Source organism: Vicugna pacos, chromosome 3 (genome assembly GCF_048564905.1).
Source record: "Vicugna pacos chromosome 3, VicPac4, whole genome shotgun sequence".
Classification (NCBI taxonomy): domain Eukaryota; kingdom Metazoa; phylum Chordata; class Mammalia; order Artiodactyla; family Camelidae; genus Vicugna; species Vicugna pacos.
Genome location: NC_132989.1, coordinates 28,328,000 through 28,347,644, shown reverse-complemented (window position 1 = coordinate 28,347,644; position 19,645 = coordinate 28,328,000). Strand labels below are relative to the sequence as shown.

At 35.6% G+C, this 19,645-nt stretch overlaps 1 protein-coding gene across 1 annotated transcript in view; it reads left to right on the top strand.

The window, feature by feature from the left end:
- The window catches only part of HSPA4 (heat shock protein family A (Hsp70) member 4), a 37,945-nt gene that overhangs the window by 6,780 nt on the left and 11,520 nt on the right, over positions 1–19,645 (top strand). The window contains exons 2-9 of the mRNA XM_006212813.4: positions 3,219–3,276; positions 5,111–5,251; positions 7,841–7,963; positions 11,083–11,182; positions 11,785–11,918; positions 13,908–14,152; positions 17,870–17,946; positions 19,199–19,350. Coding sequence (XP_006212875.1) covers positions 3,219–3,276; positions 5,111–5,251; positions 7,841–7,963; positions 11,083–11,182; positions 11,785–11,918; positions 13,908–14,152; positions 17,870–17,946; positions 19,199–19,350 — 1,030 coding nt within the window. The remainder of the gene's footprint in view (positions 1–3,218; positions 3,277–5,110; positions 5,252–7,840; positions 7,964–11,082; positions 11,183–11,784; positions 11,919–13,907; positions 14,153–17,869; positions 17,947–19,198; positions 19,351–19,645) is intronic.

Below are 19,645 nucleotides of genomic sequence, written 5' to 3'. Positions count from 1 at the left end.
TTTTTGGGTTTTCTTCATATTTCAATGTTAGGTTTCTTTGTATAAGCTTCATATTTAAAAACCCTTTCAGTTTGTGCTGTTTGACAAATTGACCCTCAATTGTCCTTTTGAAAATAAAATGGTAGGACTTTTTATTCCTCATTATTTTTAAGATGGCTGATGATTTTAGTGGGAAATTTGAGGTGAAGCAGAACTTTCATTGTAAGCTAGTTGGTATTTTTCGTGTGAAACTCAGACCAAGGCTTCATTGGAGGTTTAATAATAGCAATATTTTATTATTTATGATGTGCCAGTCTCTAATACAAGTCCTTTAAAAGTAGGTCAACAAATTTTATCCTTATAATAACCATATGAGGTAGGTGCTGTAATTTTTCCGATTTTAAAGATAAGCAAATTGAATTTCAGAGAAGTTAAGCAACAGAGAAGGTCAGAGAAGGGATTTAGACAGACTCATACTGTCTGATTCTAGAGCCTGAGATCTTTGTACTGCATGTTTGTTCAACTCAGTCAAGTTAATGGTAAAGTGGAAAAGCTAAGAGTTTCTTTAGTGCAATAGTTCACTTATTGTTATAGAACTTTTTAGAATGTAAGGATTATGTAACATATTCATTTTCTACAGTATGATAAGAATGTGGACCCTGCTTGTACCTTGCAAGATTTAGGCCTTGTTGATATATAGTTGTTACATTATGTGGTCAAGATGGGCATTCCATTAGTGACATTTGATTGCTTTGTTAGAAGTTGGCAACTGTTTGTAGTGTATGCATGCACAGATGAAAAAAGTGAATAATTTGAACTGAGATAAACTTTATTTAGCTTTTCAAGATGTATGAAACACTATTACTGTTAAGAGAGCAGACATAGATTTTAAAAGTAAAAATGTTAATTGACTTCACGGAGAATATTACCTAAAGCAACTCTGTACAGTACAACATTCTGTGATGATGGAGATGTTCTACATTTGCATTCCCCAAAGTCCAGTAAGTTTTAAGCCAAGTCTAATAAGTTTTAACAGAAACGATTTTTATTTGAGGAGGCTTGGGAAGGCTTCACAAAGTGTGTGATATTTCTGGAGAATGAATGAGATTTAGAAGGATCAGAACATTTCAGGTGGCAAATGTAGTAGAGCAAAGCGGGAAGATTGGATGACTGTCTTGTATTGGGGCACTGTGTGCATGATGTGGAGCTGGGAAATGGGGGTGGGGTTGGGATTGTGAGAGGCCTTCCGGCCTGGGTTTTTTTGTTGTTGTTGTTGGTAATTGGTTTTGTTTGGAAGGTAATTAGAAGCAAGGCATATTCAGAGTTACTGAGTTAGAATAGGAAATTAACCCTTCAAAAGGATATACAGTAAAGTTGGAAACGTTAATTTTCTTATTCTTGGAGCTAGTATTTTGAGGAGATGAAGGTTTGAAGACAGGGCTTCAGGAAACAATGGAAGATAAATAACGCTACCATTTGGTTATGTTGGGATTGAGATACTTGTGAGATGCCTTTTAGAAATTCAGGTCTGGTGGCTTTTAGAAAGATAATAGATTTCCATGCATAGACTAGAAATGGAGAGGATGAATGGAGTGGGTAAGATTCCACGCATAGAGTAGAAATGGAGAGGGTGAATGGAGTGGGTAAGAAGGAGATTGCATTCTCCTAAAGGACATTTTGGGCTGTGATAGGAGAGATATTTAAGTGGTACTCAGGAAATTTTTTTTCGAGTGATTGGTGGTATATTTGCAGAAATGCTGAGGTTGACACCTATGCATCTTGAGGGCTAACCCCAGCATGTTCTAGGGCCATAGAGCTTAGGGTTTGTAGGAAATCCGATGAGATCTCAGGTTGTGCAGATTAATATATATTCATAGTTGCCTATAACTGCTCTGGGAGATTGGCTCACAGGGATTCTTACACCATTGGTTGGAAAGGGTTGCTGAGTTGCAGAGAAGCCCAGCATATGGCCAGTTTGTACAGGGGTGGTAAGTTTATCTAAGTGAAACAGTTCTACTTAGTGTAGTAGGTCATCTAACGTGGTCAGATTTGGACCAAGGCAATATGGCTTCAGAGCCCTTACGCTTATTCATTCTGCTAAATTGGAAGAATTAGGGGTCCAGGGAGGATAGAGAGGGTCAAAACTAGCTACCGTGTTAAGTATGGAGAAATGATCTAGAGTTCTGAGCCCCAACGCTTGCAGATTGTATGATTGTGGATAAATTTACTTGTTAATACGTTTTTGGACTCTCCTTTAAAGTGAGGATAGAATAAAGTGCTTAGGGTTAAATGAGATAGTACACATAAGAAATTTATGCAGTGGTTGTTATTAGAGTTGGAGGAAGAGAAGGCTTTTCGTAAGTAACTAAGGGGGAAATGGACTCTGGGAAGAGCTTTGTTTTTTAGAATTTTTGGGGTGGTGTGGGTAAATTTGGTCTTTTAGGTTGAGAGAAAACAGCTACTGGAAAGAGAGGCGACAAATATGTGAAAGTAAAGGAAACGTGGGGCAAGGTTCCGGAGGGATAAATTAGAGAGAAAAGCATAGAGGGAAGCACAAGGCCATGATAGCAAAAGCATCAGCTCCAGTATAGCTGACTTCTTAAGCTTAAACAGTGTTTTAAAGTAGTTATACCTTTAAGCAGGTTTCAATTTTGCTTTCTAAAATAAGCAACATATAGATCAAACCAGCAGGAAGTGTATGAATTGATTTGGAAGAATGTGTTCAGAAGTCAGTATGACAGGTTCCTTGTCAGGAATTGAGTCCTAGTTCTAGAAGCTAGTTCTAGAAAAATTACTTTTTACTTATTTATAATAGGAAAAGAGTTGTTTTCAGGGTTTATAGACTATTCTCTTGGTGAAGTTATGAGCTGTTCTACAACAAAAGGACATTTAATTGACGTATTGATATGAGGGTATATTATTTTATATTGGAATTTATATATACACCAGATTTAAAGAATTAGGTGTTAGTGGAGACTGGTTACTCCATCTTTCTGTAGTATTTTAGACACATGGTCATATTAAACTTGTGCTTTGACATCTAAATGACAGAACTCCTGTTACTCTGAGAAGCAGCCCATTCCATGGATAGTTTTACTCAGAAAGGTCAAAGTCACAGACTTACTGTGTGCTGTTAAAATTATAGGGCTTTTTAAGCTAAGACTCAGAAATCTTGCTTGCTTTGGTTTTGGATGTAATGTTTCAATACGGTTTGATGCTTAAATGATTTTATCTTCTAGGGCCTGCGTTTCTTTTGGTCCTAAGAATCGTTCAATTGGAGCAGCAGCTAAAAGCCAGGTAGAGGGTTTTTTTTTTTTTTTTTTTTTTTTTTTTTTACTAAAATGACTTATTTCTCTGGTTTGTCCATCCTTCCCGTTCAGCAACTATTTCAGTGTCCATTATGTGCCCAGCACTGGGAGCCCCTGGGTGTACAACTGAAACAGACAAACCTGATGTCTTTTCTCATGTGCTTGAGGGAGAGGCAAGTAGCTTTTAAAAAGCACAAACAGTGTAATTTGTTTAATGCAAACTACTAGGGTGTATTTTGCCCAGGTATTGTATGATCAAGGTTTTCTTGTTCCTGAGTATTTTAAATGTTCCTTAAAGACTGTCTTGTTGGATTTTCATCTTACTCATATTTAGGGTCAGTGTTGTCTCTAGATTTGATGTTGTTGATCCAGATTCTCAAGGAAGGAAAGCATACCAGAAGAAGCACATTTGCCATTAGTTTACTTTTAATCCAGGAACCTGACATACTTGCTGGTTTCTGAGTAACCAGAGCAGTAGAACCTGAAGAGTTTTATTTTCCTGAGTGTCTGAGATTGCTGTAAAATTAAGGAGTTGCATGTTATACCTGTTTATGATTCACCCTGGAGCATTATGTAGAAGGAGTAACTGTATTTCTGGACCCGGGAGGGCCCAAGATTTGTAAACCCAAGAAAATGGTGCTTTGGCCAATTGATTTTTAATTAAATTGAGTATTTTATAATCTTACTTTGAAAAAGTTCAAGATGTTTTAGGGGATAGTAGATGGTAAGTAAAGAGCTATTTAGAAATTCTCACCTTCTAACATTCCAGTGAATTCTTCCTGCTTTTAAACTTGCTTTCACTATTGAGAATAGTTATTGTACTAAACTGGCTGCCTAGTTTTAGGTTGATGTAGTTATTGTGATACTGAGTTTCTGTTTGGCAGCTTACTGAAGCAGGGCCTCACTTTGGAGGCCTCATGTTGTTTTTACAGAAAAGACTTGTTACACTTACTCCTGCATTGGAAGGAGAAGCCTGTAAGTCTTCAGCAGAAATTCATTCTTAATTTTTTTGGAATATCTTAACCAGCATTTCCCCCCATAAATTACAATAGTTTATTCTAAAGAAATTAGAAAACTCAGATATAGAAGTATAAGGATATTGCAAGTTACTGTACTACCATTATTCAGAAATCATCGTTAATACCTTGATGTGTAACCTTTTATACTCTTCCTGAGCATATACATGTTTTTCTCTACCCTCCCCCCAAGAAAGTGACATCATACCATACAGATACTTGTTTTCTAGACTCTAAAATAATCTTACCACTGTATGGATATACCATAATTTATTTACCCATTCCCCAGTCATGGACCCTCCAGGCTCTTTGCAGTTTTCTGCTGTGATAAGTAAGATTCTGTCAGTTTATTTGCATTTATCTTTGTGTGCTTAGTGTCATCTTTTTTCCTTTATGGTAAGTTTCTTTCATTAGAGTATCTGAATTGATATTGCCAAATTGACTCCTGGAAAGTATGAATCACAAACTATGGTAATTTTTAAAAACTAAAGGTTATTTTATGTAAATGTTTATTGGAAGTTTAATAACAAAAAATACTTTTATAAGCATAATGACCTGTCTTCATGAGAAGACAAACTGGAGTCTGGTCCCAGCTCCTCCACTATGTGACCTATACAGCTTTCTCACCTGACTTCACATGCTAGGAGGCAACGTTCAGAAAGCTTTAGTGCTGAAGAAAACAAATTCAGAAGGAAACTTTGTGGAATGAAAGTGATGCTAATTTAATCCTGAGAGTGTTGAACTTTTTTCCCTAATTTAATTGCTATTAGTGTTTCCACTCTTTGACTGTGATATCTTTTCTCACAGGTGATTTCCAATGCAAAGAACACAGTCCAAGGATTTAAAAGATTTCATGGCCGAGCGTTCTCTGATCCATTTGTGGAGGCAGAAAAATCTAAACTTGCGTATGATATTGTGCAGTTGCCCACTGGGTTAACAGGTATAAAGGTAAGGTTCTCAAGATAAAGCCTTATGATTAAAATACCGTGTTTTATTTTGTCAGGTCCTTACATATCGTAATATTCTAGTATCAAGTTGTAATGAAAATGCTTACAAATGCTTAGGAAAGGTTTTTGCTAGTAAAGACCATTTCCCATTTTTTGAATGATTTAGATTTTGTTTGGGAGCCATAGGTGGGCACTGTTAATATGAGTTGGACGGATGGGTAGTGATGGTGTAAAGGTTACTGCCATTGCTGCTCATCTTGCTGACTGTTGCAGCAGTCTTTCTGGTATGATTTTAGTGAATGACTTTTGGAAGACCAGGCAAAGAAATCAACTCTGTAAAGTCACCAACTAGTGCAATATGTGGTCATACTCTTGACAGTAGAATTGGAAAGAGGTGGTGTTCTTTTGGAGAAAGGAGAGTTTAGTCTTTGCCATCTCTGGGACATCTAGGAGAGTCTCTCTGTGAAGCATGCAGTGAACTGATCATAAAAAAAAGTTCAGAGGTTGGGGGTTGGTAGGGTGGACATACGTGCCTCTCTTGCACTCAGGTGATAAGAGGAATCAGGAAGGGTGTTTGAGTTCTCCAGGTGACTGAGTTTATAGAAAGGGAATTTGGTGTTTGTGACACCCCAGTTGGAAAAATAAAGGATCGTGGGAACAGGTTCAGAATCCTAGAGATGATGACAATCGTGGGAAAAAGGTAGTCAGTTGTACCTTGAGAGTTCAGTTGAGTTTTGAAAGTGAAGAATTCTGATAAGTGAAGAATGATCACTGGGTTTACTTAGGGTATCTTTGGTAATAATTTCAAAACAGTTTGATTGGGCCTGATAATGGATAAATCTGGAGTGCAGGGGAGGGGAAAAAAAAGAGAGGTGAGGAAATGGGTGATACTTAAAGTTAAGAAAGGAATAAGAGGATGTGGAGGAAAGGGAACACTAGTGTTGGTGGGACTGTAAATTGGTGGAGCCACTATGGAAGTTCCTTAAAAAACTAAAACATAGAATTTCCATATGATCTAGCAATCCTGTTCTTGGGCATGTATCTGAAAAAGATGAAAACTGTAATTCGAAAAGGTACATTCACCCTGATGTTCATAACAGCACATTTTACAATAGCCAAGACATGAAGGCAGCCTAAATGCCTACCAACAGATGAATAGATAAAAAAGTTGTTGTATATTTATACAGTGGAATACTACTTAGTGATTTAAAAAAAAGAATAAAATAATGCCATTTGCACTAACACGAAGTAAACCAGAAAGAAAAATACTGTATGATATCACTCATGTGTGAAATCTTAAAAACACACACACACAAATGAGTTTATTTACCAAATAGAAATAGACTCACAGATGTGGAAAACAAACTTGGGGATAAATTAAGAGTCTGGGATTAATAGATACATACTACTATGTATAAAATAGGTAAACGAGAATCTACTGTATGGCACAGGAAACTATATTCAATATCTTATAATGTGTAGTGGAAAAGATTCTGAAAAAGAATAGATATATAGGTATAACTTAATCACTTTGCTGTCCAACTGAGACACTGTAAATCAACTATACTTAAATTAAAAAAACAAAACCCTAAGGAAATCTCAATAAAGTATGGACTTTAATTAAAAAAAAGAAAAAGAAATAGGATGGATATTGGCAGATTTAGTCAGAGATGATGTAAGAGCCAAAGGAGAAAGAGACTAGAGAGAAGACCTGGGAACAAGTGGGTCCAGGAATGAGGTTGGAGTAGTTGAAGAATTAAACAAATGAGGGAAGAAGAGGTAGCTTTGAAAGAGGCTTGCTACGAGGGTTATTTTCCCATCTTTATCATACAGTGAAGTGAGAAACGATTAAATTCTAAACCAGAGTAAATTATGGTTGGACTAGGGAGTGAGGAGAAGAGGAGAAGATGGTATTCTAGATCAGTCAGAGCAGGAGCTAAAAGAACAAAGTGACATTTTCTGGTCTGAATTGTAGTTGGAGAATATGGGCATGTAGAATGGGACCCTACTCTAGGGAGTCTTTCAACATTTAGAGTTTGTAACTTGTCAAATTTGCATACTTTTATCCAGGGCAGGATATCTTGAAGCCTTTGTTCATCATTTATTCTTTAATGAGTATTGTGTCAGATTTGTCCTTGGCACTTGGGCCTAGGAGAGTGAACAAATCTGACAAAAACCGTGTCTTTAGACTAGGTCCTATTTGGGGTGACGATGATAAAGTCAATTCAGTAAACAAAATAAAACATGCACAGTATTTCAGATGGTAAAAGTTTCCACCCCTAGACCTCATTTTGAAGGGATACTGTGGATCATGGTGAGCTACACCAGCTTGCTTCTGCTCAGGTAATTGTCTCAAATTTTGTTGGTGGTCCCATCACATCTTTTATGTGTCCCAACTCCAGGTATCAAGCTTGGCAAGCATGTTAAAAAAGCTAAAAGTAACCTTCAAGTTACTTTTGCTTCCAAAACTAACTTTCTTAATTCACTTTTGAGATAATATTCCATTGACAGTGTGAGAGATTGTTCATTTTAGGCTTTTAGGATATGAAGAAATATAGTAAGTTTAGATTCTTTTGTTGTTTTATTGCAGGTGAAATACATGGAGGAAGAGCGAAATTTTACCACGGAGCAGGTGACTGCTATGCTTTTGTCTAAACTGAAGGAAACAGCAGAAAATGTTCTTAAGAAGCCTGTCGTGGACTGTGTTGTTTCGGTGAGTTTGAATCCCTACACCTTGTTTGGGGACTTGAATGAGGAAGCAAAAGTTGTTAATTACAAATAAAATTGCTTTTGGCCTTAGGTTGTAATGGTTATTTTAAGAATTAATCAAACTAGTTCTCATTTCCTTGAATTTTTTTTCTGCTCCATAGTTTTTGCTCATGCTTCTGTTACTTTGTCTATTTAAAGACTTACCTCTAAGCCCACTTCTTCCAAAAAGATTCCTTCCAGCACCTAGCATACTGCCTTGCACATGAAAGCTACTTGTTTGTTAAATTAGTTGAATACTAGTTGAATGCTGTCTTTTTCTCCATTTCTATCTCTATGTCTTTGCTGTTTCTGTATCAGCACGAAAGGCAAAGCAACAGTAGACTTCATCTTGTCTTTTCTGTATCCCTATTTAGGTGGAAGCTTGGCTGTTTGTAGCGTTGTGCTTGTATGGTGGAGTCCTTAGGGACTGTTGAAATTGGGGTGGTTGTATTGGCTTTGCCGCTGAATTTCCTCACTGCATGTTGTTATCTGATACTTTAGCTCTGCTGTAGCCTCTTTTGTCTTAATGTTGGTGTGTTGACTGGCAAAGCAAGGACTGTTGGCGGTATGTTTCACCCCATAATCTTTTGTCTGATGGATACTTTGGTGCTTGGCTATCAGATAAAGTACTACTGACTTTCCTCGGGAAGAATTGGTTTATGACTCATCCACATTCTGGGGATGCAAAGAATGAAAGTGCTGTTTCCCTTAAAAGAGCTCAGCTTCAATACAATCACTGTATTAGATGGTTTCTGCCGTTCCCAAATCTCTGTTATACTGGCAGGTTTGTTCCGTTTCCCACATCTACAGTCCTAACTTTGATCCTGAAATTTACTCAGTATACAAGTAAAATTCATGTAAAAAGGCCAGAATGCTGGAGTGACCTCCAACTTTTGGGATTAAGTTAAAAGATGATAGGGTGGGAAGGGACAGATTGGGATTTAAAAATGTAGAATAGATAAACAAGATTATACTGTATAGCACAGGGAAATATACACAAGATCTTATGGTAGCTCACAGAGAAAAAAATGTGACAATGAATATATATATGTTAACGTATAACTGAAAAATTGTGCTCTACACTGGAATTTGACACAACATTGTAAAGTGATTATAACTCAATAAAAAATGTTAAAAAAAAAAAAGGTGATTGACTAAGTCATGTGTTGGGGTCCTCAAGACTTCACTGAGTTGTGATGATTGGCTAGGAGGATTCACAGGACTCAGAAAATAGCCATATTCACAGCTAAGATTTATTATAGCTAAAGGATACAGTGCAAAATCAAAGGAGAAAGGCACATGGACAGTGCTGGAGGAAACCAGATGGAAGCTTCCATTGGAGTCACACCAGAATTGCTTAATTCCTCCAGCAACAAGTTGTGACAGTACAAGTGAAATGTTATACACGAGAGAAGTTCTACCTGAGCCTAGGAGTAGGGTTTCTGTTGGGGGTCAATCACACAGGCATACTATGCCTCATATGTACCAAAATCCCAGACTCCTGCAAGGAAATTAAATATGCAGCATAAACTATGTTGTATAAACAGTTTAGGCATAGTGAGACACTCATTATCATTTAGGGAGATTTCTCTATCAATTTAGGGAGCTATTTATTATTTAAATTCCTAGATGCCAGGAAGGGGCCAATCTTGCCATTACAACCTTTCTAAGGATAGCCATCTATGGCCTGTATGAATTTCTGCACAGTCACTGCTTTACCTCCTGGTACTGTGGTATATTTGATTGCTATGTAAATAGGGCATATTTTACTTTATTTATAAATTGATCATTTTTGTTAAAACATAAGCTTTATTTTTTGGGGAAGGTAATTACAGCCTTTGTGTAAAAATCAAATGTGTAAAAGGGTGTATAGAAAGCTTCAGCATCTACCTAGTAAGTAGGTTTTCCTTTCCAGAGGTTACCAGTTTTACCACTTTGTTACAGATCTTTTCAGAGGTTTTTATGTACCCAAGCAAATAGGCATGGTTCTTTTTTACTTTCATTTTTCTTTTAACAAATTTTGGACAGGTTATCTTGTGTTTGTTTCATAGCTGTAAGAAGTGCTTTATTTCTTTCAGTGGCTGCAGAGTGTCCCATTTTATGCATGTACCATAAGTTTATGGTACGTATGAGTTTACGTGATGCGTTTCACTCATCTGTTTTTGTTGGTTGTCCAGGTTGCTTCCAGATTTTCTTTTAATTGCAGAGAATGCTACAATGGATAAACTTGAACAAATACCGTTTTGCTCTTATGTGATAAGTTAATAGGATTTATAGGCTAAATTCCTAGAACTGCTGGGACAAAGGGTGTTATTTTTGATTTTAACAGCTGTTGTTTAATTGCCTTTTAAAGAATTTGTTCTAATTTACTCTTACATCAGCAATGCGTGAAAGGATTTGTTTGACCACAGCCTCATCAGCACAGCTTATTGGTGTATTAGATAATTCAAATAGGTGAATAATGGTATCAAAATGTATGTGATTTAAATATTTCACTCGTTAAGTGAACTTGGCCATTTTTAAATTTATGAGCTATTTTCTATTTCCCTTTCTGTGAGATAGTCTTACCCTTTGCTCATTTTGTTTTGAGTTTATGGTCTTCATTTTGATTTGTAGTTCTTCATATATTAGGAATGTTAGCTCTTTGCTCTTTTATGATGTAAGTCGCAAATATTTTTCCCATTCGGTCATTAGAATTTTTAATGAGTCAAATATATCAATCTACCTCTCCCCCTTGGTTCTTTTAGGCTTTGTGTTACATTTAGAAAATCTCTTCTTACTCTGATGGTAAAGATTCCCTTTGGTTCTGATACTAAACGATTTTTTTTTGTAAACATTTCTTTGATTAGAAATATATTTTGGTATCAGGTGTGTAGTAAGGATGCAGCTTTAATATTTTCTTCATGAATATCCATTTGTTCCAAGACTACTAAGTAGTCTAACTTTTCCCTACTAGTTTGAAATACTTCTTTGATCGTAAACAGAATAAATTTATGTATGTATTTGAGGACATTTCTGGATTTTACTCACTTTTTTGGCAGGTGCATAGAAAGTTTTAATAAACTTTCAAATTTTTTTTAACAGGTTCCTTGTTTCTATACTGATGCAGAAAGACGATCAGTGATGGATGCAACACAGATTGCTGGTCTCAATTGCCTGCGATTAATGAATGAAACTACTGCAGGTGAAAGACTGTTAACTAAAATTTTTGACTTGCTCAGTCTTGAAGATTGTAAAATATTAAAACCCTAGGTTTCTTGTTATTTATTTTGCTTGGAGCACTTAACACCTGTGTAACATAGTATTTTTGGATACTCTGTCACATATGAAGATTCATCTGAGAAGTGCTTTTTCTGTATCCTCGTAGTACTTACTTTGATATTTAATCACATGCTTGTTTGGAAAGGTGGAATCAGATGGATGTGGAGTATAAAGCAGAATTTCAGAGGGCAGAATATGTGGAAGTGTTGAGATGGCACAAAGGTAGAAGAAATGTTAGAAAATATGTTTGGATAAGTGGGGGCAGTGGTTTGGGGGAAATTGCCAATCATTGTAATTGGAAATTGGAAATGTTTAGGAAGCTAAGTGATTGTCAGCATTTAATTCTTTGAAGTTAATGTTCTTCATGAATAAATCATGCAAAGCTTATGAAGATGTTAATTCTTTCTAAGACATAGCATGTGATGCAGTCCTGTTGACAGTATGCACTCCGTTTTTTCTACTTAAATGAACTTTAAAGTTAGTACTTAAATGATAATATTATGTTGAATTTTTTTTTTAATGTAGTTGCTCTTGCATATGGAATCTATAAGCAAGATCTTCCTGCCTTAGAAGAGAAACCAAGAAATGTAGTTTTTGTAGACATGGGGCATTCTTCTTATCAAGTTTCTGTATGTGCATTTAATAGAGGAAAACTTAAAGTAAGTATTTTTTTTTCCAGAAGGCTATTTTAAGTGGTAATTAGGAATTTATTAGAGACAACTTAAAATAATTGATTAAAGAATTTTCTTTCACTAATGGGAACTTGCTCTGAGCCATCTGAACTAAAAACTAGATGTGTAGGGGTGAGGTGAAAGTTGTAAGCCCAAAATCATTTATCAGGAGTTGACACGGTGTGAAGCAAAGAGCATAGTCCTTGAGGAAAAAGCTCTTTAAGATTCCTGAACTTACTCTTATCTATAATGTGGGGAAAAACAGTGCTTGCCTTGCAGGATTCTTTTAACTTGTAATCCCTTGGTATATCTTACACTGAGGATTGAGGAGATGACGAAGCTCTTCTCTTTTTGCTCTTAAGGTTTTGAGTGTTCTGGGAACATGGTGGAGGGACTAGAACTTATGTGACCGGAAGAAAACAGACTAGGAGTGATAGTCTAGATTTTGGGACAGCTTCGAGCTCTGGAGAAAGCAGTTTTGTACACAGAACAGTCTAGCAGATTTTAATGGCAAAGAGAAACCTGAGGGTGATGATGGTTTGATGATGGTCAGAGTTGAATTTTATGATACACAGTAGTTCCTCAGTGGAGTATAAAATCAGTTCTCTAGCTTGGTAATTTTATCTAGAATTTTTGTAGGAACCAAGTTTTTTTTTTTTTTTTTAAGTATATGCTTTAATGATTTGGCTTGTATGTTGAGATTCTTGGTGCCAAGGTCTAAACTGGCTTTCTTCCCCCAATTTGGGGATTGATTGGATGGGGACCGTCTATCCCAGAGTAAGTATTTATTAGGTTTGGAGGGCATTTTGTTTCTCTTTGTTACAGTCCCGTTTGAAAGCTGAACTTGGATTCTGGTTTATTAGTTTCTGTTTTTTTTGTTGTTGTTTTGTTTTTTTTAAATATAAAGAAAGCAGGTCTTTGGAGTGGTTGGGAAATAAGAGGTTTGTGATTTTTACAGATACAAATGTGGACCAAGTATAATTCTTTATGTTTAAACTTTTAATCATGAATAGGATTATTTCTGCATTCCATTCTATACTCTCAGCTTTTAAAACAGAAGATGTTGGCCTTAGTTAAGCCTTGTCTTCGAGGCAGAGTGATAAGTATTCGTGATTATCTGCTCTGTTTTCCTCCCTAAATTATTCTTCAGTCTCAGCTGTCACCTGTCACGTTTCCAATTATAATTAAAATTTCATAACAGAATATTTACTATACCAAATTTGGAAATGTGTGAAGAAAAAACATAATCTACTGTTAATTTGGTGTATTTCATACTAGTCTTTTATGAAAACAAAATTAGAATTACACTGTATTCCATTCTATGTCTTTTTAAAAAAATCTTCACATAATATTAAATGCTGTGAGGAAATTTTCTTAATCTTTGAAGAGATTGTTTTAAGGGTGTTTAGCATACCTTCTATTTTAAAGTCTGGTTGTAACTGGTTTGCTTCTAATCTGCTGGAGATTTGGAAAACAGATAACTCAAGCTAATTAGTCTTCTGTGGTAAATAGAAACAAAGTTAAGGCTTTTGCATCTTTTTGGTGGCAAACTGCACAGAGCTAAATTAAATAAGCCTTTGGTATTTACAGTTTTGTGGTAAACTATAACTGTACGTGGCATGTTAGTGTATCTGGACTTGGATTGTAATTGTTGTTTGGAGTCAGAATGCTGTTGTGGAGAAGGCACAGCTTTTGGAATTGAGATCAGGTTTTTAATTCTGCTTCTACCACTTATTGTCTCTGTGATTTACAGATTATTTGATCTGCATAGGTATGTAACATCATCTGTAAATCACGTATTAAAATGTCTCTTTTCATAGTGATTGTAACCATGATTAAATGACACATGCACTGTTGCCTTGTTTTTACCTTCATGTCCCTTCCACTCCTTTCTATTAAAACTTACCAGTTAAATATATGTCATGATGAAATTTTTAATTGATGGATAAGTTTTAAAATTATCCTTTTTTTTGAAAGGTTCTGGCCACTGCATTTGACACAACACTGGGAGGCAGAAAATTTGATGAGGTGCTAGTAAATCACTTCTGTGAAGAATTTGGGAAGAAATACAAGCTAGACATAAAGTCCAAAATCCGTGCATTATTACGACTGTCTCAGGAATGTGAGAAACTAAAGAAATTGATGAGTGCAAATGCTTCAGACCTTCCTTTGAGCATCGAATGTTTTATGAATGATGTTGATGTATCTGGAACTATGAATAGGTAACCATATTAATATTTTGATGGTAAATTGAACTGTGATGTTTCTCTACTTGTATTAGCCTTAATTAGCTAATGGTCGAAATCATCTTGATTGTTACATGATCATGTCAGTTCTGTAGGTAAAAATTTAGGTTCCTGCCTTTTACGTGAAGATTGGGTTTGGTTATTTTAATGATGTGTAGACTACTGTGTTTTTCTGAATAAATGAATATTCCGGGAAATTGGTAGTTCTTTATGTGTGCATGAGTTACATTTTTCATAAGTTCAAGGCAAAGTACTTTAATGCACTGAATTTGCTTTTGTCATTGAGAAATTGATGTTTTGTTTTTGAGTCGTTCAGTATCACTTGAGGACAACAGGTCTTCTTGTACAATACTGTTAAGAATTCTGGGTAATTGATATTTCAAGACTACTCTCCGCAATACCCGGAATGTTACTCTTATCTGGTTAGGTTGCTTAGTTGTTCAAGTTGTGAACTTTACTGGTAGAATTCAGGCAAGACTGATGGCTTGTTCAGGGAAATGTGGCTTGAGCTATCCTCAAAAAATTGAGATGCAACTAGAATTGCTTCTAATCTGCTAGAATTAGATTATTGTGCCTGGTAGCCAAATTTATAGTCACCTTTTTCTTCTACTTGAAAGTGATGATTTTCTTTTTTATTTAATGGCAGTTTTTTTCTGTGTATATGTGTTAAGGGGAATCAGTTTGTGGCTTTCACTTAACATAATGTTTTCCAGGTTCATCCATGTTGTAGTATATATTAGTACGTCACTGCTTTTCATGGCAAATAATACTCCATTTGTGTGGCTGTACCACATTTTATTTATCCATTCATTGATTGGTGGACGTTTGGGTTTCCACCTTCTAGCTATTGTGAAGAATGCTTCCATGAATATTCAAGAATAAGTTACTTGATACCTTGTTCTCAGTTCTTTTGGGTGTATAGCTAGGAGTAGAATTGCTGGGTCATGTGGCAATTTTATGTTCAGTTTTTTGAGGAATTGCCAAACTATTTTTAGTGTGTCCAGTGCATCTGTAGTGGAAGTGCACACTTCCCTTCTAAAAGTTCAGAAATATTTCACAGAGAAATAAGTAAAATATAGTTACCATATGATTAAGTAATTCCACTTGTGAGTGTATACTCAAGAGAAAAACACATCTACACAAAAATTCATACATAAATGCTCCTAGCAGCATTACTCGTAACAGCCCAAAACAGGAAACAGCCTAAATGCCCATCAACTGAAAAAATAGGTAAACAAAAGGTGGTATGTCCATACAATGGAATATTATTTTTTATTTGGCAGTTTTAAAAATATTGTACAGATGTATACTGTAACATGGAAGAATCTTGAAAAGTTTATGCTAGATGAAAGAAATAAGTTACAGTGGACTACACCTTATGTAGCACTATTTGTATGAAATGTCTAGAATGAGTGGTTGCCTAAGGTTAAGGGATTGGTGGGGCATTGGGAGAATAATAGTTAGTGGTGATGAAAATGTTATATTTTAGGGTGAGGAAAATGTTTTAAAATTGATACTGGCAATATTAGCACAATTCTCCGTTTACTAAAAGCCACTGAATTGTGCACTTTAAATGGGTGAATTCTGTGGTATGTGAATTATGTCAATAAAACTTTTTTAAGAGCCAACCTCTACCACTGCTACTGCCATCCTTCTAGAATGCTCTCTATACTTTTGCTTTTCATGTTTTTATTATGGACGTTTTCAAATATGAAACTGAAAGAATTTTACAGTGACTGTCCTTATCTTGCCACTTAGGTTCTACTGATGATATTAACTGTCCTTTTTTTTTTTTTTTTTGAATGGAGGTACTGGGGATTGAACCCAGGACTGCATGCATGCTAAGCATGTGCTCTACCATTGAGCTATTTCCGTCCCCCCAATATATTAACTATTATTTTATCACATATCTGTTTATCTATCCTTCTATCTACCTAGCAGTTTTATCTATTGATGCGTGTCAAATTAACTCACAGATGTATGTCTATACACTTAAGTATGCATATTAACCAGTTTAATATTTGCAGTTTATAATATTTTATCATAGATACACTTTTATATAATGACATGCTCAAGTTTTAAGTATCATTTGCTGAGTTTAGACAACTGCATACATCTTTGTAAACCACTATTGTCATCTTTAAAAAATTTTCTAAGGCGTCTATCCCCAAGAAGTGATAAAGTTTTCCATTTTTAGGGGCTATAGATTACACTTACTTGTTCTAGAACTTCTTATAAATGGAATCATAGAGTAGATAGTATTTTCTGTAAGGCTTCTTTTGCTCAGCATAGAACTTGGAATTTATTTAGTTGTTGGATATATCATTTGTTCTTTCTTGTGTGTTGCTACCTAGTCTGACATTGTAGGTTTATTATTTTCTTCTGTTGAAGGACACTGGCTCTTTCCAGTTTTTTACTATTAGGAATAAAACTAATTTTAAATTCCTACCAACATGTGAGAGTTTTGGTTGCTGTACATCCTCACCAGTATTGGTTTTAGTCATCTACAATTTTTGCCATTCTGGTGGCTATGTTCTGTACCTCTACTTTTTTTTTTATTGAGATGTAATTCATAAAAGTCACACTTAAAGTATATAATTCAGTATGATTTTAGTATATTAACAGAATTTGCAGCCATTACCATAACCTGATTTTAGAATATTTTAATCACCTCATAAAGAATCTCTAAATGAGCTGTCAAGCTGTGAAAAGACATGGAGAAACCTTAAATGCGTATTTCTAAGCAAAAGAAGTCAATTTGAAAAGGCTACATTCGTTCTGTATGATTCCAACCATATAACATTCTAGAAAAGGCAAAACTATGAAGACAGTAAAAAGATCAGTGGTTGGGAGGGAGGATGAACAGGTGGAGTACAGAGGATTTTTAGGGTAATGGAGTTACTCAGTATGGTACTGTAATGGTAGATACTTACATTTGTCAAACCCTGTAGAGCCCTAATTTATACCGTCATATGTATCAGTATTGACTCATCAGGAAGGTATGTCACTAATGCAGGATAGGGGAACTGGGTCTGGTGGGTAAGGGTTATATGAGAATTCTATGCTTTTGGTTTATTTTTCTATAAACCTAAAACCAATCTAAAAAATAGCAATTAAAGGGAAAAAACATGTACCAAGTAGCTGTCTTTCCCCATCTTTTCTTCCTTCCCCAAGCCCTAGGCAATTGTTAACAACTTTCTGTCTCTTTGGATTTACCAGTTCTGAACATTTCATATAAATGCAGTTATATATGTCCTTTTGTGATTGGCTTATTTCATCTAGTGTAACATTTTAAAAGTTCATCCATGTTTTAACATGTATCAGTCCCTTTTATTGTATTCCTTCCTTTTTTGCTGAGTACACTTCATGGACTTAAGGGTTTTTCACACTTTTTTGCCTTTTATGAATAATGCTACTGTGAACATTCATGTTCAGATTTTTTGTGATCACATGTTTTAATTTGTCTTCGATATATACCTAGGGTGGAATTGCTGGGTCATATGGGAACATTATGTTTCACACTTTGAGGAATTGCCAGACTTTTTCCATCATTTTACATTCCCATCAGGAATGTATATCTGATCCAGTTTCTCTATATCCTTGCCAATACTTTTTATCTGTCTTTTTGACTATAGCCATTTATTCTGCAAAAAATGTGGAATGTGATTTAATCCCCCTCCCCCCTTTTCATAGAGGCAAATTTCTGGAGATGTGTGATGACCTCTTAGCTCGAGTGGAGCCACCACTTCGGAGTGTTTTGGAACAGGCCAGTAAGTATTTTTGTGGTTGAATTGTTCATCTTGTGCTCTTTGGAAAATGATGTCTGTTACTCTTTTTGGAAAATGTCACTCTTTTTTTCAGTTTATATGGATTTTCACTTTATGAACTACCTCAGTGCTATATTGAACTTGTTTTTATCTTGTTTTACTCTTGAAGTACCCTCCACCCCACCCAAGTAATCTTTTGATGATAGTGTCTAGGGAAATCTAATAGTTTTCCCAGGAAACCTACTTCAGATTCAAAGATGGATTTAACATCTCAGTTACTTCATGGTGGTAAAAATTGTTTTTAGCAATGTGACATTGGTAGTCGTTTAGGTTTATCTGTCAGTGAATCTTTTGCTGAACAAGAGATAAGTAAAGGGAGGATATGATAACCAGGTACTTAATCGAATAGGATGCTTTAATTTTATATTGGGCTAAAGGTGGAAGTTTGATTTGGAAGTATATTACTAATATTCCCCTAAAGCTTTGACAAACCTTTTCCTAAAGTCTATTCTTGCCCTAGTTGCTGACTGTTTCATACTGTTGAGATGTACTGTAATCTTGACACAGGCTGAACTATTAAATCAGAATGATTATGATAAAATGGGCATGTTCTTTCCATACTAGGATAGCCCATTTCTTTAAATAGCCCTTCTCAACAAATTGTCAGTGTTTGTTGCATAAAATATGACCAGGAAACCAGGTGGTATTAAGAGATATTTTATGAGTGACAGCAGAGCCTTGGTGTTTGCATACCTTCTGATGTGAGAAGACTGTACTTGCGTTATAATCTGGGCTATGCTTATGCTGATTGGAGTGCTGGGGTGGGGACTAGATGTGCTTCTGAATAACTTTTTTTTCTTACGTGATGTCAGGAATAATCCAGTATTTTGAGGCCCATTTATTTCTCTGTGGCTAGCGTAACTATTGATGTTTTAATAACTTGTATGAGACTGTTTCTGAGATTGCAGGACTTGTACACTGTAGGATGTTTGGTATTCTGACCCTCACCTCTGAAGTGCCAACATTGTTGTGCCCTGCCCTCATTATTTTGAGGATCAAAACATAACTGTCTGCTTTAGCTGACACACAGCTCTGCACGTGTGCATGTGTTGTGGAGGGGTAAGGAGTGTGAAATTTTGTTATACATCTGTGAGTTATTTTATTGTGGTTAGATGTTATACTGCTCTTTTATTTGATTGTAAAATACTAATGTAAAGATTCTTTTAATCTGAATATTCTGATCATTTTAAAATAGAGTTAAAGAAAGAAGATATTTATGCAGTGGAGATAGTTGGTGGTGCAACACGAATCCCTGCAGTGAAAGAGAAGATCAGTAAATTTTTTGGTAAAGAACTTAGTACAACACTAAATGCTGATGAAGCTGTTACTCGAGGCTGTGCATTGCAGGTGAGCTTGCTTTCTCACAGGTTGCTCTTTACAGGTCACTGTAACAATATAGCAGTGGCTTTTTGTACCCAGCTAGTCTAAGGTTAGCTCAGGGTGATCTCAAGGTCTAAGATTTTGAAAGGTTTTTTTTAAAAAATTGTTATCAGAGGTGGCATTCATAGATGAAATTATACTCTAGAACATGTAATAAGATGAAATAATTTACTGGAAACATAGATAAGCTTGAAATACCACTGGAATTTGGCTTATTCATTGTATGAAGTAGTGTTGTACATCGTTAAATAAAGATTGAAGT